At 43.9% G+C, this 22,436-nt stretch overlaps 1 protein-coding gene across 1 annotated transcript in view; it reads left to right on the top strand.

Annotated features, from left to right (window-relative positions):
* The first annotated feature begins 777 nt into the window (after window positions 1–777).
* Window positions 778–22,436, top strand: part of cyp7b1 (cytochrome P450, family 7, subfamily B, polypeptide 1) — a 208,855-nt gene continuing 187,196 nt past the window's right edge. Inside the window, exon 1 of the mRNA XM_078217088.1 lies at window positions 778–937. Within this exon, the coding sequence (XP_078073214.1) occupies window positions 870–937 (68 nt within the window). The 5' untranslated portion in view covers window positions 778–869. The remainder of the gene's footprint in view (window positions 938–22,436) is intronic.

The following is a 22,436-nucleotide window of genomic DNA, read 5'->3' as shown; positions in this document are numbered from 1 at the left end:
CAATCCCACCCAGGCCCTACCCCCTTATCCCTACACATTTACCCGCTAATCCCTCTAACCTATGCACCTCAGGACACTAAGGGGCAATTTTAGCATGGCCAATCAACCTAACCCGCACATCTTTAGACTGTGGGAGGAAACCGGAGCACCCGGAGGAAAGCCACGCAGACACGAGGAGAATGTGCAAACTCCACACAGACAGGGACCCAAGCCGGGAATAGAACCCAGGTCCCTGGAGCTGTGAAGCAGCAGTGCTAACCACTGTGCTACCGTGCCGCCCAGTCTCTCAGTCTCAGTTACCCCAGTCTCAGTCTCAGATACCCCAGTGCCTGTATCAATCTCAGATACCCCAGTCCGTGTATCAATCTCAAATATCCCAGTCCCTGTATCAATCTCAGATACCCCAGTCCCCGTGTCAATCTCAGATACCCCAATCCTTGTATCAATCTCAGATACCCCAGTCCCCAGAGACAATACACACCTCTTTAACCTGTGCTTAACCCTCTCTCCACTCACATTGTCTGTACCTTTAAGACTTGATTACCTGTAAAGACTCGCATTCCGACCATTATCTTGTAAATTGAGTTTGTCTCTTTATATGCCCTGTTTGTGAACACGAGTCCTCGCTCACCTGAAGAAGGGGCTTGGTGCTCCGAAAGCTAGTGTTGCTAAATGAACCTGTTGGACTTTAACCTGGTGCTGTGATGATGCTTCTTACTGTTGTGTGAAATGCAGGATATCTATCAATTGCAGCAAGCTCCCTTGAGCAGAGAGCATGCGCGAGGTTTGGAAAGTCAGCGCCCTGTGTGAAGTTGGAGAGGAAAGAGCGAGAGAGAAGCGGACAGATTGTCCTCAATCCCAGCCTGAAAATGTCGCTGCTGCTCCTTGCACTCACACTCACCTTCCTGGTTACCTGGCTGGTGCGCAGGAAGCGCAGGTAAGAGCAGCTTTCCTCTCTGTGACCGTTTGCAAAGGTTCAGCCTAGGAGGAAACAGGCTGCTTCTGGAGCTTTAAATCACTTTGCGGTACAAGCTGAACTTTTCCAGACAATCGCGAATCGTGAGTGAAGCTCACTCGCAACCGGATCATTTCACTAGATTGTCCCTGTTCAATGTACTTTCAGTTTAGTTTTTGTTCTAGCGTTTGCTTGTGTGGACTGAATTTCAACTTCAGAAAAGTTGCACACTGTCTTCCTGTTTCAATGGTTTGAATCATACTCTTTTTATATTCTTTTGAATCTAATAAATGAAGGTCAGTTCCAGCAGGCTGTTTGGAATTTGAAGAGCGTGGGGTTTCTAAGCTGTCAGTGCCTCATTGACATCTCTACGAAATGACCCACCAACTCCTATAAAATTTATACCTCACACCAGCTGACTCACAATTGAAATCTTTGAGCTTGGGCTGGAGAGAGCTTGGCTCCCAGTGGTAAATTCTGGCTGACTTGACAACAGTAAAGTCTCACAACACCAGGTTGAAGTCCAACAGGTTTATTTGGTAGCCAATACCATAAGCTTTCGGAGCACTGCTCCTTCGTCACTCCATCTGACGAAGGAGCAGCACTCCGAAAGCTTATGGTATTTGCTACCAAATAAGCCTGTTGGACTTTAACCTGGTGTTGTGAGACTTCTTACTGTGCTTAACCCAGTCCAACGCCGGCATCTCCACATCATGACTTGACAACATCCAGATTTCTAACTTCAGTTTCAGTCATGGAGAGAACACTGTTGTTTGTTGTTCTGAGCTGCAGTTTGATTTTGAATTGATACTTCCCCTGATCCTGACAGAAAGCTTCAGCTTGTTTTTGATACTTAGATCTGAGCTCATTTGTTTTTTTTCTTAACAGTAAAACAGAATGTAAGTTTAAAGTTTATGTATTAGTGTTACAAGTAGGCTTACAAAAACACTGCAATGAAGTTACTGTGAAAATCCCCGCGTTGCCACACTTTGATGCCTGTTCGGGTACGCAGAGGGAGAATTTAGCATGGTCAATGCACCTAACCAGCACGTCTTCCAGACTGTGGGAGGAAACTGGAGCACCCAGAGGAAACCCACACAGACATGGGGAGAATGTGTAGACTCTGCACAGACAGTGACCCAAGCTGGGAATCGAACCTGGGTGTCAGGCGCGATGAGGTAGCAGTGCTAACCACTGCCACCGTGAATATGTGTATATGTTTTGAAATGAATTGGATGCATTTTAGCAAAGACTCCAATTCAGAATTTTGAGGTGACTATCCTATTTGTTGTGTTTTTTAATTGCTGTCAACACATCATCAATTAGGACAACAATAAATAAATCCAGGGGTCAGTTACTCATGAACTAGTTTATCCTGAAAAAGTTTGTTCAGTTCCTCCTAGAACTTGAGAACAGTGCTATAAGATAGAAGTTGCATCTTATATTTTACGTTATTATGTAAGGCAACTGAATGCTGCAGTTAAAGTTCTGATGTCTACATGATATGGTATGTATGCTGATCAATCTGGGAGAATGTATAATCTTGTATGGGTTATGTTTACTTTCAGACCTTTATTACTATACTTGAGTATTTTGCTTCATACTGACTGCCCGACCTGAATAAGAAAAGTGGTGATATTTTGCTTTCCTTCTCTCCGCCCACCTGTTTTTGACTTTGTAATATGGCACACAGTTTCAAGAACAACAATGCATTTTAATAGAAGCAAAATACTGCAGGTGCTGGAAATCTGAAATTAAAACAGGAAATATGAGGTCTGGCTGCAGTTTTAAAAAGAGAAACAGTTATCGTTTTGAGTCGAAGATGGATGGCAAGCTGGCACAGTGGTTAGCATTGCTGCCTCACAATGCCAGGGACCTGAATTAGATTCCAGCCCTGGGTGTCTGTCTGTCTCTGTGTGGAGTTTGTGCATTCTCCCTGTGTCTGCTTGGGTTTCCCCCAGGTGTTCTGGTTTCCTCCCACAGTCCAAAGATGTGCAGGTTAGGTAGATTGGACATGCTAAATTGCCTCCTAGTGTCCCAAGATGTGTAAATTAGGGGGAATTAAATGTGTGGGGTTACAGGAATAGGGTGGGAGTGGGCCTGGGTGAAATGCTCTGTGTCTCTGGGTGAGATGCTGTGAGAGTCGGTGCAGTCACGATTGGCCGAATGGCCTCCTTTTTGCACTGTAGCAATTCTATGACTATTTGGAACAATGCATTTAACTTCAGTCTTGGTTACTGTGCATTTTGGGAATATCTTCAGAAGACCATTTATTCAATAAGTATGAGTATCTTTGTGGATACCCATGTCCTGTAGCATCCAGCTCCAAATGCCAGAAAAATCTTCCCAGTGTTTCTTGTGCTTATTTCAACACAGGTGAGTTCAGCAAGCGGGCAAATATGAGTCCATCAAAGTCTCTTTCTGGCAATTTCTGTCTGTACAAATGTCTCGCACCACATTTTTCAAGTAATGACTTATTTGTCTTAAAATGAAACTCTGATAATTGATGAATCTGTTGCAACATAAGACTTTTGTACTCTGTTATAGTCAATTTTGATTCTTGAAGAGAAGATCTTTTTCACGAACAGTAGCACTCCAGCCTTCAAAGCACTAATACTGAACATTGTCTTATCGGCTTCTACTTTTAAGAGATAATAATGACTTGTGTTTATATTGCACTTTTTCATGGGAAAAATGTCACTAGATGTCCCAGCATTTTACGGCCAATTAAGCATTTTTGAAATGTACTTACTATTATAATATAGGAAATACAACAGTCAATTTGTGCTCAAACAGCAATATAATAATAACGAGGGGATAACTCCTCTTCAACATAGTGCCAATGTATATTTTACATTCACCCAACCAAGCAAATGGGACCTCCGTTAAATGTCTCCTCTGAAAGACAGCACTTCTGACAGTGTCACGCTCCCTTGGATACTGTATTGGAGCATTCGCCTTGATTTTTGTGCTTCAGTCCCTGGAGTGGCACTTGAGCCTGGAACCTTGTGATTCAGCGGTGAGTGTTACTAACTGGGCTGTGGCTGAAACCTATGGACCTTCTTTCTTTGCTCCAAAGTGTTGCTCAAAAATGGAGGCAATGCAAAGATTGACATTAATCATTTGCTTCAATTCTGCTCCTGAGTAGTATTGCAGCCAAACCTGTTCAATGCCTTTTTGGTATCCATCCCAATTGTATGAAGAACGTGCAGCAATTTGATTTCCTGCTTTGGCAGTTCAGGAACAAACTTCTCCCATGAGAATCTGGCACATACCCCAGATTCCAGTGCTGTACTGTGCAAGAGTCAAGCTGATAGTAGAGTTTCTTATCTCTGGCTTTTTAAAGGAGGAATATGGCTTTGCTGCTTCACTCGTTGTAAAAAGCTGATAGTCCTTCCCATTAAACCAGTGGAGGCTGCCTTTTAATATGTGTTACCCCCTGTAGTAATAGCGATAAATGCAGGTAAACAACTACAAGCTCCCTTGACAGCTTCTGAAAACTGAGGCAAGTCTACATCCATTCAACACTTTCTTTTTCCATATCTTTTTTTTATTCCCACATTTATTTCCTTTGTTCCTGCCTTCTGCTTGGCACAACGATACCCTCTTACCAGCTTCCTGAAAGACATACCACAGGGAAATCTGGATTGCAAACCTGGCAGTGGAACAGTAACACCAATTCGATCACAAGGTTGGAACTTCTAAGATAATATCAAGACAACAGATGCGGAAAACACAATTTCTGAATGGGTGAGTTGGAAGTATACTGCATGTCATCTGAAGGTGCCAAGGTAAAACCCTTGACACATTATGAGCTAATAACAAATATCCTTTGACTCTACCTCACCTACCCATTGATGATGTGTCTCCCTTGAATGTCCAAATTACCATGATGACCCAGTTCCTGCACTCAATCGCTCCAACAGCCCCCAAAATCCATTATCTCCACGTTTTTGAGAGCCACTCGGAAGTTCTGGTGCTCCAGTGCTTCTTAATGTGTGGTGTGCTCCCAGAATATTGTGCTCATTGCACAGCTGTTCAAGAAAGTCATCAATGCCACAGTTGACAGGTGAATACCTCTGATTTTAGGCTTGCGAGTGACAAATGGACAATATTTATTGAAGTTTGGTTGGTGGAGAAATTAAGTAATAAAAAAGATGAATTTTACTTGTATAATGCTGTATGATCTTAAATAGTGGGACAACAAAAAGGAAATGGTAAATGAGGAAGTTATGTTCAGTGGTGCTCTGATTCTGCAAGTCCGAGTTGTTAAATTGACAACGTTGCAAAAAGCTTGTAGCAGTTGTCACTGAGCCCAAGCTGTGTTTGAATAATTTGGTGATTTTAAACTTTAATCCGTATAAATGTACTGATTTGCAATACTCAATAACGTTGTCACTCAAACAGTAGTTTCTGCTTTCTGCAATTTCTGCAGAAGTTTCTGCCTGTTGCAATTTCCCCCAAGATTGGTACATATGATTGAAGAATTTGAAGTGTAAATTGCGTTCAGCACTCTTTCTGTAAGCTTCCCCCATGTACACCTAGAAGTTGATTTTTTTTAAAATTTAAATTGATTTCAAGTCCTTATTATCTATTGGAATAAAATACCTAGTACACTGCTTCAGATTTGTACTAGAGGAAGACCTGAAGTGTAGACATAAACTGGGAGGTTATACAGAGCCTGGATATGTGAAGAATTCTGAATAAACATAGTTTGATAGCTCTTAGCACAATTTAGACTTGTAAATTCCTCGTCCAGCTACAATAAACGCATACATTTAAGATCACAGGTTTTCTCAGAGTTATGTAGAGTTTTTTTTAAAGTATCAGTTTGAAGAAAAAAAATCCTTATTTGTATAAGATTCTAGAAACATCTTGTTAGATGCAAATAAAATGGTTAAAGAAGAAAAGTAATTGTACATCAAAATTTAATTCTTCTTCATCTGCCTTAACCTGTCTGCAGCCTTTGACGATATAACAATACCAGCTCTATCTATGAGAAACTAATGCTATGCTTTCAGATGATGCCCCCAAGGATCAGCATGTTGATGAGAAATAGGACAGGGACAAGGTTAGATCCTTTGGGACACAGGAGTAGGATTTATTGATCACCTCATCCTTCTCCAGTGCCTCTCCAATGTCGTCCGATTTGCTGCTCTCACGTGGTTTCATTCTTATCTGTCTAGTCCTAGCCAGTGAATCACTTGCAGTGACTTCCCACCCTGCTCCTGTGCCATTTCCTCTGGTGTTCACATGTTTTTCACATGTCGAGCTTGGTATTGTCAGTGTACCTCCCCACCATCTTTCACAATTCCTCCATTGTTGCTAATTATTAGGTTCCATATCCAACATCCAGTACTGGATGAATGAAAATTTGCTCCAATTAAAATATTGGGAAACTAAAGCCAATGATTTTGGCCCTTGCTGCAAACTATCTTCCTAGCTGCTGTCTCTATCCCTCTCCACTGGCTAATGTTTGATACTAAACCAGTCTGTTCACAACGTTGGTCTCCTCTTTGATCGGGAACAATGATTGGGCCTCAGACTGTTTACGATCTCCATCAATGAGTTGAGTGTGGATCAAAAGCTAAATTTGCCGATGACCCCAATGGAGGCATGAAAGAAAGTTGTTTTGGCAGGAAGGCTACTGCTTTTCTATTCTATGTAAATGTAGAAAGATTGTAAAACTCATATTACAGAGGGATCTGAGTGTCCTGGTACATGAGTCACAAAAGGTTAGTAGACGGGTTCAGCAAGAGAGTAGGAATGTAATTGGAAGAGCACTGCAGGGGGCTCGTCCTTGTTAGCGACCTCTGACTGGATTTCCGCCGCCTCTGTCTCCGTATCTCTGTATGAGCCTGGATTGTTTTCATCCAAATTGGTTGTAAAATCGGGAAACTTGTAAGTGTGGAGTTTGAAACAACACACATTCAATCAAAATGCTCCACCATTTCTTGGTCTGTTAAGAACCACCAAAACAGTATAACAAGTGGAAAGAAGTGTGAATTGCAATAAATCTGGGTTTGAACTCAGTTGTGCAGTTGAGAGCCTTTTTTCTCAGCAGGCTTACTGCAGAGGAACTTGTTTATGGTTGAGTTTCTCATTCCTGAATGCAATTTTTTTTGCCTTGTCCACTAACAAAAGATACCTTTTACAACTTCATTACCGTGTCAATTTCAGAGCATCTAACACTTGAAGAAACCATTGACTTATAGAGAATTACTTCCTAAGATTAACATCCTTAGTTGATGTGGCTTCACTTTTGAGTGATGTTGGTTGGAACTGGGGTTTCTGTTATGCTTCCGGTGGAGTAACATGAGCAGTGGGGGAGCAGCTCTGAATTTCATGGCAATTGCATTGTTGTGCTGTTTTATCACATTGTCCAAATCTTCTGCCATGGTGCCTCAATCTCTCAACCTCTTACCTCTGCTGCTCCTTCCCATTATTACATAGGACAGGGAATGCCTTTTATGAACACCATTCCTACTTGTAATTCTTATAAATACGCTAGGAGTTTGTATAAAATCCCAAAAATTTCAGGTTTATTGAGATTGACAGAATTTTGGTTAAGTACAGTGCGGGACTCAGCAATAGAAACACAGGACAAAATCTAATTTATGCCAATATTGGGCGATAAGCTGCATATCTTAATCTTTGGGTGCAGATCTATGCCAGCACATTATTTTGCCAATCCCAGAAAGCATTTTTTGTGACATGAGGGTGGACTGGCTGAGGGTTGTGACAGATGTCTCTAAAGCAGTACAAATGATTGAGGAAATGTATACATAGTGTTGTTTCAGCATAACTGAAATAGGTCAGTTAAGTCTGAATTATTTTCAGAAAAGCAGTGTAACTTTACTCTTCTGCCATAGGTTTCAAAGATTTTTGAGGGAACAGTTGGCCCTTTTTATTTCAATGAAAAGGTTACCACAACCAGGATAATTGCTAACAGCCTCGCGACATGTTATTGGATCACACAAGGTCCGTCTACGGAACTCAGTGATACTATGCAAAGAGTTTTAAAAGAGGCGAAAAGAGAAAACTGCCAAATTATTAAAATGTGAAATTTTTTTTGATTAACATGACGACAGCAGCACCACCAGCAGTGCAATGGATTGGTTCTAATTTACGTAATCCTCCTAATGAACGTGAACACCAGGGCGCGGAAGGAGAATACAGTTTAGCCAAGAAACCTGCTTGTCAATATTCTATCTTGCAAATAAGAGTGGATATTTGAGTGAAGAAGTGTCTTTAAGTGAATCTAAAGGCCTCCTTGAATGTGAGCAATGTTGTACCTGTTAATTCTCAGATACCTTCAACCAGTTTGCTAACTCTGAGGTTTTACCCCGGTGTCCTTATTTGCAAGATGGACAAAGGACAAACACAAGTAAAGGTTCAACAAGTTTATTAATAATAACACTGTTAACCCTTAAATTACCCACATAAAACAAGAGGATACCCCAGATTCAAGTATACTACCCGCAAAGATGGTTTGGTTAAACTGCAGGCTCGATTCTCTGAGTCCCTCTGGTCTGTCGTCACGAAGGTGAATCTCGATGGCAGCTTCTTCCTTCCTTCCTTTGGTTAATTTTCCGGATGGTCAAGGTCGCTTCCTTCATCCAGTCTTCGCTGCTGGTGTGTCTGAAAATGTGTCCCTTTATTCCCCCTGCCTGCTTGCCTTTCCAGAAACTTCTCTGGCTTCCGTCCAATGAGGCCCCAGGAGGGGGTTCCAATACCTAGTGGGTTTCTTGATGTCTGCCTGACAGGACACCAGGGTCTGCCCCCAGGTGTCCATCTTCATGCTGTTGCTTACACGTAACCTGTTATCAGATAAGCTAACTGCAGGAACTCTCGGTGACGGAAAGTCTGGCCCGATCTGGGCTTCTAACAATAGGCCGGTGCATTTCAATGGGGTGCAATGATCTCCTGCTAAGTATCAGTAAGAAGTTTAACAACACCAGGTTAAAGTCCAACAGGTTTATTTGGTAGCAAAAGCCACACAAGCTTTCGAGGCTCTGAGCCCCTTCTTCAGGTGAGTGGGAATTCTGTTCACAAACAGAACTTATAAGACACAGACTCAATTTACATGAATAATGGTTGGAATGCGAATACTTACAACTAATCCAGTCTTTAAGAAACAAAACAATGGGAGTGGAGAGCATCAAGACAGGCTAAAAAGATGTGTATTGTCTCCAGACAAGACAGCCAGTGAAACTCTGCAGGTCCACGCAACTGTGGGAGTTACAAATAGTGTGACATAAATTCTGATTCTAGGATCGCATGATAAAGACTCAGGAGGAAAAAAGCAGAAATATTTATGTGAAATAGTGTGACATAAACCCAATATCCCGGTTGAGGCCGTCCTTGTGTGTGCGGAACCTGGCTATCAGTTTCTGCTCCGCGACTCTGCGCTGTCGTGTGTCGCGAAGGCCGCCTTGGAGAACGCTTACCCGAATATCAGAGGCCGAATGCCCGTGACCGCTGAAGTGCTCCCCAACAGGAAGAGAACAGTCTTGCCTGGTGATTGTCGAGCGGTGTTCATTCATCCGTTGTCGCAGCGTCTGCATAGTTTCCCCAATGTACCATGCCTCGGGACATCCTTTCTTGCAGCGTATCAGGTAGACAACGTTGGCCGAGTTGCAAGAGTATGTACCGTGTACCTGGTGGATGGTGTTCTCACGTGAGATGATGGCATCTGTGTCGATGATCCGGCACGTCTTGCAGAGGTTGCTGTGGCAGGGTTGTGTGGTGTCTTGGTCACTGTTCTCCTGAAGGCTGGGTAGTTTGCTGCGGACAATGGTCTGTTTGAGGTTGTGCGGTTGTTTGAAGGCAAGAAGTGGGGGTGTGGGGATGGCCTTGGCGAGATGTTCGTCTTCATCAATGACATGTTGAAGGCTCCGGAGGAGATGCCGTAGCTTCTCCGCTCCGGGGAAGTACTGGACAACGAAGGGTACTCTGTCCACTGTGTCCCGTGTTTGTCTTCTGAGGAGGTCGGTGCGTTTTTTCGCTGTGGCGCGTTGGAACTGTTGATCAATGAGTCTAGCGCCATATCCTGTTCTTATGAGGGCATCTTTCAGCGTCTGGAGGTGTCTGTTGCGATCCTCCTCATCCGAGCAGATCCTGTGTATACGGAGGGCTTGTCCGTAGGGGATGGCTTCTTTAACGTGTTTAGGGTGGAAGCTGGAGAAGTGGAGCATCGTGAGGTTATCCGTGGGCTTGCGGTACAGTGAGGTGCTGAGGTGACCGTCCTTAATGGAGATGCGCGTGTCCAAGAATGCAACCGATTCCGGAGAGTAGTCTATGGTGAGCCTGATGGTGGGATGGAACTTGTTGATGTCATCATAGAGTTGTTTCAGTGATTGTTCACCATGAGTCCAAAGGAAGAAAATGTCATCGATGTATCTAGTGTATAGCACCGGTTGAAGGTCCCGTGCGGTGAAGAAGTCTTGTTCGAACCTGTGCATGAAGATGTTGGCATATTGAGGTGCAAATTTGGTCCCCATGGCTGTTCCGTGTGTCTGGATGAAGAACTGGTTGTTGAAGGTGAAGATATTGTGGTCCAGGATGAAGCGGATGAGATGTAAAATTGCATCTGGAAACTGGCAGTTGTTGGCGCTGAGCACTGAGGCCGTTGCAGCAATGCCATCGTCATGGGGGATGCTGGTGTAGAGTGCTGAGACATCCATTGTGACGAGGAGCGCTCCTGGTTCAACTGCTCCATGTGTGCCGAGTTTCTGTAGGAAGTCCGTCGTGTCGCGACAAAAGCTGGGGGTTCTTTGTACAATGGGTTTCAGGATGCCCTCGACATAGCCGGAGAGGTTCTCGCACAGGGTCCCATTGCCCGATACGATGGGACGGCCGGGTGTGTTTGCCTTGTGTATCTTCGGGAGGCAGTAGAGATCTCCAACGCGGGGAGTACGTGGGATGAGAGCACGGAGGGTGTTCTGAAGGTCCGGATCAAAGGTCTTGATCAGAGTGTTGAGTTGACGGGTGTGTTCTTTGGTCGGATCTGCAGGTAACTGTCTGTAGTGTTCCTCGTTGTTGAGTTGTCGGTACACTTCTTTGCAGTAATCCATTCTGTTCAGTATGACGATGGCCCCTCCTTTGTCTGCTGGTTTGATGACAATGTTGCGGTTGGTCTTGAGAGCGTGGATGGCGTTACGTTGTGCTTGGGTGATGTTCGGGGCTGTCTTGAGTGCGGCTGATGAATTTGGTGTTGACGCACCTCCTGACGGCTTGGGCATACATGTCAAGTCGAGGGCAGCGGCCTTCCGGAGGAGTCCAATTCGACTCTTTCCTCTTCGGATGCACTGCGGATCTCTCTGTCGGCTGTTCCAGTTCATTGGCTGTCTCATTGTGTTCGTTGTTGGCCTCTTGGGGTTTGTGGAAGAACTCCCTCAGCCTCATTCGCCTGATGAATTCCTCTGTGTCTGCTGCGAGACTGATGGGGTCTATTTTGGTGGTGGGGCAAAAATTAAGCCCTCGGCTGAGAACTTCGATTTCATCTGGTTGAAGTGTGTAGTCGGACAAGTTGACAATGGACTTCCCTGCAGTGGGACTGTTTCCTACTGTGGTACCGGGGGAGGCTTGGTTGCTGCTGGTGGTGATGCCGAGTTTCTCAAGTTTCCTGTTCTTGGTGTGCATGTAGATGGTGTAGTTCCTTCGTCTCGTCTGCTTGGCAGAGTTTCGCAGCTGGTCTGCGTCCTGAGCGCAAGTTGAGAATATGGATTCGATCTTGGTTTCCAGGCTGCGGCGTTTGCTGTAGAGTTGGTGTATGAGGTGGTTGAGGAGGGTGAGAGAGGTGCGACGGCAAAGTCTCTCAGCGTAGTCTGTGTTATAGGTTGACCTGAGTGGGTTCGTGATCTGTAGTCCTTTCGGTATCTTGTCTGCTTTCTTGCATCTTTGTAGAAACTTGATGTCTGTGTCGATATGCGCGATCTTCTTGGCGATCCTCTCCACTTGGAGCCGGCAGTTTGCGGTGTCTATGGTAGTCATGATGTGGAGATGCCGGCGTTGGACTGGGGTAAACACAGTAAGAAGTTTAACAACACCAGGTTAAAGTCCAACAGGTTTATTTGGTAGCAAAAGCCACACAAGCTTTCGAGGCTCTGAGCCCCTTCTTCAGGTGAGTGGGAATTCTGTTCACAAACAGAACTTATAAGACACAGACTCAATTTACATGAATAATGGTTGGAATGCGAATACTTACAACTAATCCAGTCCACGACAGCGCAGAGTCGCGGAGCAGAAACTGATAGCCAGGTTCCGCACACACAAGGACGGCCTCAACCGGGATATTGGGTTTATGTCACACTATTTCACATAAATATTTCTGCTTTTTTCCTCCTGAGTCTTTATCATGCGATCCTAGAATCAGAATTTATGTCACACTATTTGTAACTCCCACAGTTGCGTGGACCTGCAGAGTTTCACTGGCTGTCTTGTCTGGAGACAATACACATCTTTTTAGCCTGTCTTGATGCTCTCTCCACTCCCATTGTTTTGTTTCTTAAAGACTGGATTAGTTGTAAGTATTCGCATTCCAACCATTATTCATGTAAATTGAGTCTGTGTCTTATAAGTTCTGTTTGTGAACAGAATTCCCACTCACCTGAAGAAGGGGCTCAGAGCCTCGAAAGCTTGTGTGGCTTTTGCTACCAAATAAACCTGTTGGACTTTAACCTGGTGTTGTTAAACTTCTTACTGTGTTTACCCCAGTCCAACGCCGGCATCTCCACATCATAAGTATCAGTAATGCAATGATCTTTGATGGGTCAGGCCCAGACATGTTTGTGTATTTGCACAATTGGCCTGCCCGAGGTTTGACTGTTTGATTTTAATATGCCCAATTCTTTAATTTAGGATATCCAATTTAATCAACCTTAAAACTAGGCCCTGTTTATATTGCCACAGCATATTCTGCTCTGTTCAAGCATATAGTAGTATTTACATCTTTGGCTCATTGTCTGCTGATGTATCATTCTTGAGCTGTTTTTCTTTGCAGTTATTGCCAATGGTGGTTTGCCATTGTCTTGAACTCTCGGGGGCAGGGTGAAAAGGCAGGTCCCAGATCTACCTCAGCTGTAATGGGAATCAAAGCTGCACTGCTGACATTATTCTGAACCACACACTAGCCATCCAGCAAACTGAGTTAACTGGCTCCCTAATGTTTATTAAGACAGTCCAATTATAATTCAACGAAGTGTGTAGAAAGATCTAGCCCTTCCGTATTTATTCACTGGACCTGGGTTTTCCTTCAGTGGAAGCACTGAAGTCTAATTTTAACTTCAAATGCTTGTCAAGAGCTGGGCTGGCAAGGAATAAAATCAGAGCAGTGTCTTATCACTTGACTGTTAGGAGGCATCTATTGTGTTCACCTCAGGCAGGTGAGATCCTCCGAAATATGTGAAGCTTAGAGTCCAGTGATGCAGTTAGAATCCAACAAGATTGGAGTAAAATCTGAGTTTTGAAGCAATCACGGTGCCAAAGGTCCCAATTTTCTGAGTAAGAATACAGCAGATCTATTTTTGATTGCATATGCTAAATGTGTTTTCAATAAAATTGTTCAAATAACTGGTGTTTCTACAACGTGTCTGCAAGAACTTACACTTAGCAAAGCAACAATATGACATTTTAAAAAATAATTTGGCTTTGCTATTTGGACAAGTGCACTCTAAAGAAAAAAGATCTCTAAAGACTTGCACTTATATAGTGCTTTTCATGAAAACTGGATGTCCCAAAGTACTTTACAGCCATCAAGGTAATTTTTGGAGATTGATCAGAAAGTTGATCTATTCCTTTTACATCTATCTGAGAAGTCAAACAGAGCATTCAGTTTAGTTTCTCATCTGAAATATGGCACTGGACTGGAGCGTCAGCCCTCATTTTTTGTATTGGACTGAGTGCCAGCCTTCATTTTTGTGCCCAAGTCCTAGAGGTAGACTTGAACACAATACTTTGTGACTCAGAGGCAAGAGTGCTACCAACTGAGCCATGGCTGTACGTTTGCAGATGCACTTGTTACAGTGTTGTAGAATGTGATAGAGGGGGCAGGGAATTCATGTTCCAGAATTGTAGGTTTGGAATTTAGCAGCATAAGAAAAATTGCAGGAAAACTATGAAACGCATTGCTTAAAAAAATAAAGCTTAAGTAGCTTTTGTTTTGACAGTTTAGCAGTGGTGCATATTCTGAATAAATTTGCTGTGGTAGTTTTTAGATTTTTAGATTAGATTTACAGAATGGGAATGAACAATATCTTTTCTTCCATTTTAAAAACCTATAAAGTCAGAATTCTCAAGACATTTTGTAGAGATGCTCATTCACCAGGTTATACTATATAGAGACATTATAGCCTCATGACTACAATCAGCCCCTGAGATGACCGAATACAGAAGCCCGTGCTTACCACTTATGGCGCTTATCCCGTTGAGACTATTATTTAACTTCAATCTTCTTGGCAAGATTGCTGCTGGGGAAGAAGGAATATCCCATACAGACAAGACTGATGACCCCTTCCACTTTCACCATGCTAGAGAGAGGCAAGGATAAACGAGGTGAAGGAATCATGATTGCAGATGTCATAAGGATGCTGAAACAGAGGTTTCAGTATCAACAAGTCTGGGGGCTTGCTTCAGTATGACCCACAAAAGCCTTCTACATTGTGTTCTATTCAGTATACCATGATGATCTTGCTATACAGATGCCTGTATTTGGATGACGTACAGCAGCAGTCTTCATTGGAGAAGCTAGGCCAAGGTGCAAATGCAATAGTGGCAGGATAATTTTAATGCCCTGCAGCAAGCAGTGTAAGAGACATGCTAATTGCTCAATGAGTGACCCCATTCCCCTGCCCTCCAACCTTACAGTGAGCTCCTCTGGTTAGGTCTTTGTTTTTTCATACAGAATGAAGAACGTAACATTCAAGCCACTGCAGGTTCCAGAAACTGCTGTTAAACCACACTAGAGATCTTAAGTGAAAGTTTTCATTCTGCTACTCCAGCAAGATGCTTCCCTTGTGGCCTCAATAAAGCTGATGGGAGTTGCTTCCCCTTGTGTGAGCTCTCATGATCCTGGTGACTAGTGATTGATCATTGTTCAGGCCTTGAGGACTTGGGTGTAGATTTCTGCACTTTTGTTGTTTCCAGGGTAGCCTGGCCCACATTAATTCCAGGCACCATGGCAGATGTTTCAAAATGCAAGAGCAATGAAAGGGCCACACATGCCAATCATATCAATGGCACCCTGTAGGGCTGGTGTTCTGCTGAACTGTGGGAAAACATACTGCAATGCATAAATGACTCCTTCAAAGTGCCTATTTATAAGTGGAGTCAAAGCCTGCTGGAGTTGTTTGGTTTCCACCAAAGCTGCTGATAACAACTCCTAACCTGGGTCTGGCTGTATTGTTCTTGGAGGTGGCTACATGTCTGGTAAGACTGTAGAGAGCCAATCTCCTCCTCCCTCTTCTCCTGTGGCAGTCCCTCAGGATTGAGGGTGACTTGCTTCTACTTTGGTTCAGTGGGTTCTGAGATGGCCAATGCATGAACTGCGCACTCTAACACATGCAGGGAAAGTGGTGCTCAAAGAGTTGGGATGGGTTGTTTGGAGGTTTGTGTGTTCCCTCCAAGTTCACCTCTGCACATTCCTGATGAAATTTCTCTATGTTCGGTGCCTTCCTGAATGTGGCTTCTCCATTTAGGACTGTCATTGCACCAACTCTCTCCTCCATTGCCTTTGCTGAAAGACTGCAACTCGCCTAGTTTACTGATCTCCGAGGTTGTATGCCTGGGTGAATGACGATGCTTGCTACTCCTGCATCTGTTTCGGTCCTCTCCCTCGCATGATGAGCAGATTGTTTTTTTTGAGGGGGAGGAATAGAGAAAAATTAGAAAGTAGCTGTTAAAAGGTATTTGGAGATGTGTGGGGTTTTTGCATTTATTAGGTGTGTCAACAGGTGTAGACAAAGAAAGATGGAATGAGAAACAGTGAATAATGAATTTTAAGGGAAATGTCTGTAACGTGGTGGAGAGGAATGGGTTTGAATAGGTTACTTTACCTTAATTTGCAGAAATATGTGTAACGGTTCTAGAGTAATACCAGTGGAGAATATAATACTGCTATAGATAGGACAGGGGGTTAATTTAAGAAGCACTGATTTCTCCTCTTGCCACCCATCCATAAACAAGTTGAATTGCTGTCCCTTTCACAAACAGTTGCCCATTTCCCAACCCTTCAGTTTTGGTGTGTGTTGGATGAACTCAAAGGGTTAGTTTATTTGCATGCACTCAAAAACATGGGAAGGAGGCACCACATAACCCCCTGTGCAAGAGGGATAGAGAAAAGAATTGCAGGTTAAAAACCACAGAGAAAATAATTATTGTCCCATGTGGGTCTAGAGCCCAGAATCAGAGTCCAATGAGATATTCCTTCACAGAGTTCAACAGGCTGCAGACTGATATATTAATTCACTTTTCCAGTGGAGTTGACTTCACATGTTGAGGCTAATGTGCAGAGATGAATTAGCCTTGCAGATGATGGTACAGTGTAGATGGGACCAAGTGTTCAGTCTGGAAAGAGTTCCTTTTCTGTGAGGCTGCTTGTAGATGGTAATATGACAGACTGAGCTTTTCAGTTCTGCAAGGCAATATGACTGTGCTTGTTAGAGAAATGATCTTTATTCTTAGTCTGTTAGGAAGGAGTCTAGAAAAACTGGGAGCAGATTTCCTACTCCTCTCAACAGAAAATAAATCCTCCAGAGTTGGATGAGCAGAAATCCAGGCAAAATCCAACCTTGGAGATGCATTGTTACTTTGAATAGGCTGTGGGAGTCATGCAAGAAATTGCACAATTTATGAGGGTGGATTGTCTGATTCCTGGAGTGATGGGCTAGTTTTCCTATCAATGATTAATTCCTCACAGTTAAAGGTGATCAGGTTTCACACCAACATGGCATAATATAGCTGACACGCCCTTGTAGTCTAACCAAAATTGTGGCTCCTGTCTTTCTCATGCCTCTGCCAAAGAGTTGGTGCATAATTCCCAAAACAGGATAATCTTCATTGTGCATGCACTGTTAAATAGCTGTTAACAAGGCCTGCATTTACTGCCTTTCTGAATAACCAGCTTGTGAGACTGACCAAAGAGGGCGTACGTTGCCAGAATGTTCTGCCCTGAGTTGGGGGCATTTGGAGATCCCGTCCCCCATTTTGCCAGATCTTCCTTAGGTGTCCAGGGATAATGATGCAGCTATATAAGACCCTTGTCAGATCCCACTTGGAGTACTGTGCTCAGTTCTGGTCGCCTCATTACAGGAAGGATGTGGAAAAGATTGAAAGGGTGCAGAGGAGATTTACAAGGATGTTGCCTGGATTGAGTGGCATGCCTTATGAGGATAGGCTGAGGGAGCTCGGGCTTTTCTCCTTGGAGAGACGTAGGATGAGAGGAGACCTGATAGAGGTATATAAGATGTTGAGAGGCATAGATCGGGTGGACTCTCGGAGGCTTTTTCCCAGGGTGGAAATGGCTGCTACGAGAGGACACAGGTTTAAGGTGCTGGGGGGTAGGTACAGGGGAAATGTTTGGGGGAAGTTTTTCACAGAGGGTGGTGGGAGAGTGGAATCAGCTGCCGTCAGTGGTGGTGGAGGCAAACTCAATAGGGTCTTTTAAGACTCCTGGATGAGTACATAGGACTTAATAGGATGGAGGGTTATAGGTAGGCCTAGCAGGTAGGGATATGTTCGGCACAACTTGAGGGGCTGAAGGGCCTGTTTTGTGCTGTAGTTTTTCTATGTTTCCTGTAGGCATTCAATTACTGCTGGGGGTTCTGCTGTCCAATTAGAGTTGGACAGCTCCCTTAGGCTGAAGGACCAATCAGAAGGCCTGCAGCCTCGTAACGTTGGCAGACTCATCGATAGAGGTGAAAGATGCCAATGTTGGAGAGGGAATGTGAGAGTGTCCCCATCTTGCAGTGCCTTCTGAAGTATTCACTTCCATAAAATAAACACCAGCTAAAGTTGTGAGACCACTGCTGCAAGAGAGAAACAATTCTACAGGATGGCTGGCAGCCAAAGATGTGGCCTGCTGATGGCTGTGGCTCTGGTAGGGGTAGATTAGTTTAGGAGGCCTTGCAGGCCTGTCTGCCAGCGGGAAGATACTAGAGGCTACCTCCAATAATTATGCAGTTTGGCTGGTAGTCAACCTCTACAGGTAATGAATGACCTGTCTCTGGGAAGATTGTCTCGAGGCAGAAACGCATTGGCCCGCTGACCTGATGCCAACTTCCGTGAAATTCCTCCCGGTTCTATCACCTTCCAGGAGATTTAAATATTAAAGTCAGGATTTTGTGGCACCCATAAAACTATTATAGTTCTGAACTGGGCAAAATATGCACCCCATGTGGTATCAGCTGATGGTTGGATTGAAGGAGTCACTATGTATGGGGGAGAGGGTGGTGGTGGGGAAGTGTCCATCATGAACTGCTGCTGCTCTCGCCCCCCCCACCCCCCCACGCATTGACCCATCATCGCTTTACAGCTAAGAATCTGGCTGGGGTACCTAGTGTGTCGTGGCCCTGAGCTGACTCCAATCTGTGGCTGCAGTCAGGCAGCTTGTGGCTATTGGGCCTTGACTCTGAAAATAGCTCATATCTTTCACCAGGAATGTCAGGCATTCTCCCGGCTAATCGCCCAAATGCTGCTGGGATTGGAACGGAGAGGTTTACCCCATTGTGTTACAAAATGATCTGATTAAAACTAAAAGTTACTTGGATTTAGCCTTATTTCCCTGAAATGACAAATATTGCATTTCTGATGGAATGCAATAGAGATCCAGGCAGTTTGGTACAGAACTGCTGTGTCTCTATTCCGTTCAGTTCACTCTTTTTATGACATCAGAAGCTATGTACATATATAAAATTCATTTTCCTTTTGTTCATAATCTCTGTGCTCAGCTTTTCTATGCAGCACTCTGGAGATTGGAAAGAAGCTGGGGGTAATTTTGATTTTAATTGGTTTGTAAAACAGGAAATATCAGACCAACTTCCTTCTATACATCTCTCTCTTGACTTCCTCTTCTGACGTCTTGCTGCTTTTGAGGTTTGCTCATTGCATGTTTTGGGCAAGAACCAATAGGGCTATTGTCTTGGATTGGCAGATTGGGGCAGTTGTGTCCTGCTGGATATACATCACATATGTGGAAGTTTGGCCCTAATGTACTTGGTCCAACCAAAAAACTGAGGCAAAATACTCTGCCACTTTACAGGTCTAATCTAAATCACTGTTTCCAGAGGCTGGATGGGGATGGGAAGTAGTGCTGGAAACTTTGTGAAGCCCTGTCTGCATCATTTACATGGGATTGAAATAATCCCTTTCTCCCTATCTCAATCCTGGAGGTGTACAACATGTACCTTTTTGGGTCTTGGCCCCTTTTTCATGTATCTATAACCCTGAGAGCTGGTGACAGGGACAGGAAATTCAGTTCCATAGTCTTCTCAGGACAGGAATCCCAAACCAATCAGCAGCAGACATCTGCAAGCAAGCCTACAGCAAGGAAAGTGCTGTGATGTGTGCCTAGTGATGTTCATATTGTAATTATTTTGAGAGTCTGCTCTGCAGACCGGAACAGTGATGGGCAGATGGCAACCACTTTAATTGTTTGTGTTCTGTATTTAGAAATCCAGAAGCACAAGTGAAACTCCTAGTTGCTATACACAGCTAGTTCTTCCACTATGCTGCTTTTTTAACACTGGCAGATTTGACAAATCTAAATTACTTGCATCAACCCATTTGAGAAGGCAGATTGGAGAAAGGTAGAAATGTTAGTAGATACAACTTTTATGAAGATGGTCCCTGTGGTGAACCATAGATGGTTACCACTATGAGTACTGAACCATAGATGGTTAGCACTATGGGTACTTGTACATATGTTACTGTTGGGGTTAGGGCTGGGGTGTTCTACCTGTTGGTATTGTTTTGTGGTACACTCCGGTTGGCTCCGCCTACCTGTAGGAGTATAAAGGTCACTGCACTGCCTAGTGACCCTTTAGTCTGGGATTGTATTGTTAAGCAGTATGCTCCATTCTTGTTACTAATAAAAGCCTTTATTTCCCGGGTACGATCCAGCCTCCCGAGTGAATTAATCGCGCATCAGTCCCTAAATTCAGATGTTGCCGTATAATTCTCAATGAATCTTGGGAGTTAGTGGGTCAAATCGTTTTTAAACCCAAGTATTCAAAACATTTACATTTTTTTCAGGTATTTGATGCCTGCGAAGCTCACCAGAACTGGGAGAGTTTCTGTGGCTTTAGATTGAAAATCTTTCCAGGTTTGCTGTTGTTTGTGCAAGAGTTAAATCATTTCTGATCCTAGGAGAGAGCAAGTTTTAGAAATTTATAAATACACACCATTTGCTTTTGCCAGCAATGTCTGTATTGAAGTCCAATATCAACGAAGTTGTAAATATGAGGTAAAGAAAACACTTGCTTTGATTGTAAGTGCTTATTAGCCACTATTTTCATGAAATCACTTCACTTTCATTAACCGCTTATTCCAATTCAAGGTTGAGGGGAGTCTGAGCCTATCCCGACAGACAGTGGGTGTTGGGCAGGGTACATCCAGAGTGGGACGCCAGTCCATCACACACCCACACGCACACACTGAATGACAATTTACCATGGTCAATTCACCTAACCAGTCTTTGGACTGTGGGAGAAAACCTGAACACCCGGTGAAAATCATGCAGATACGGAAAGAACATGCAAACACCGCACAGACAGCCGAGGCCGGAATCTAACACTGGTCCCTGGAGCTGTGAGGCAGCAGCGTTAACCACCGTGCCACTCCTCTTTTCATGAAATCTACCAGCAAAACCTATTGGAGTTTGAGGAGAAGCTTTGTTCAATTCTCAGTCATTTTCTGAAATGTCACTAGCTGCCTGGAGCTTTGCTGGAAATGAGCAGAGACTAAGGTGTCAAACTAACAGGGCTGTGTTCTTGATTTTTTTTTTCTCAGTGAGTTATACTTCCAGCTCTATGCCAAATTTGTTTGGGTGATTTTCTACTCTAGCTTTTACCTCACCCATTTAAATGAGTACAAGACTAATCCTCTGGCCTGGTCCATTTGCTTAGTCCTGTTAACACAAAAGATCTTCCCCCTCCATCATTCACCATCCTATCAAGTCACCTTTTGGACTGTCCTCCTCTTCCGAATCCCTTACAGGAAAACCTCTTGAAGTGTCAACTTCGTAAAGGGAATTTGTCTCCCATTCTCTCTTGCATATATTCTTCCACCAGCAAAGATATTTTTCTTAAAGTACTCCCTTCTAAAGATGAACAGGAGTCCGTCAAGAATTGCTGTTTCATTGACCTTTTTATTCCCAGTTAACTGCTTGCTGGACTCTTTGCATCTGTATCCATTTATAGGGAGCTTATTAAAATTGGGCGGAACAAAGTCAGGCCTCCTAGTTATTGATGCAACAACTTTTGGTGAAATTACTGAATCTGGTCTTGTGTGCATTCAAATATAATAGTGACAATGGTGTTGTGGATGATGAGGCAACATCTGTGCATGTCTCAGCACGAATCAGCCTTTGTCTGCACCCTTGTTTTATTATCACCCTTTGTCAAGCGGAACGCATCGAGTATTGGCTCAGGCATTAGTGAAAACTGCTCTTGGGAACAACAATGCAAACCAAATACATATATTGTAAAATGTATTCATCTTGGATCACAAGAATTATCATGACATTATTCTTACCAAGCCGGCCTGGGATTTCAATCTGGAGTCTTGAACCTGGTGCCTGGATCATTTCCGAATGCCAACCTCGTGTTGTGTCTGTGCCAGTGATACAATGCACTTTTCAAAGATGCAGGTCCCAATTGGCCCATAGGTAAGTTTGCCACCCTATTAGCAGCGCTGGGAGTGACCTGGAGGTGGGACTTGGTAACAATGGACAATTAGCAGTCATTACTTCTTGTCTGACGATATGGAGCAGCAGGGAGTTGAAAGGGTCTGTGCTGGCCAGGCAGGCATCTCCGGGTGGCATCGTGTTTTTCAGATGTCTCCCTTGAGGATTTGATGGATGCTGTTTTTGACAGGAGGGATATGCTGTTCATTCCATCTGGAAAAATAAATTCACCAAGCCAGACTGAAAGGGTCAGAGATTGAGGTGGCTGGCGAATGTTGCAGCTGGGAGTCAATAGGAAGAAATGGGTGAGTGCAGGAAGTGCTTCAATGATTTACGAAGGACAGAAAAGGTGAATGGAAAGGAAAATCTGGTGGTAGGCCTCTAACTCTGTCGACACACTGGGCGGAACTATAGGCAGGTGCATGCATAGTTCTCCTTGGAGCAAGTGACCAGTTGATTGTCCATCGATTCGAGGATGATGCCTACTGAGGGTCATGAGTTTCTGCCATGGGTCTCCATGTGACTGAACACGCCGATTCTCGACTCGCAGAGCTTTGGGTACATGCGGCGGGGTAATTGGAT

Source organism: Mustelus asterias, chromosome 7, assembly GCF_964213995.1.
Source record: "Mustelus asterias chromosome 7, sMusAst1.hap1.1, whole genome shotgun sequence".
Classification (NCBI taxonomy): domain Eukaryota; kingdom Metazoa; phylum Chordata; class Chondrichthyes; order Carcharhiniformes; family Triakidae; genus Mustelus; species Mustelus asterias.
Note: the sequence above shows the minus strand (reverse complement) of the source record. Positions and strands in the feature narration are given on the sequence as shown.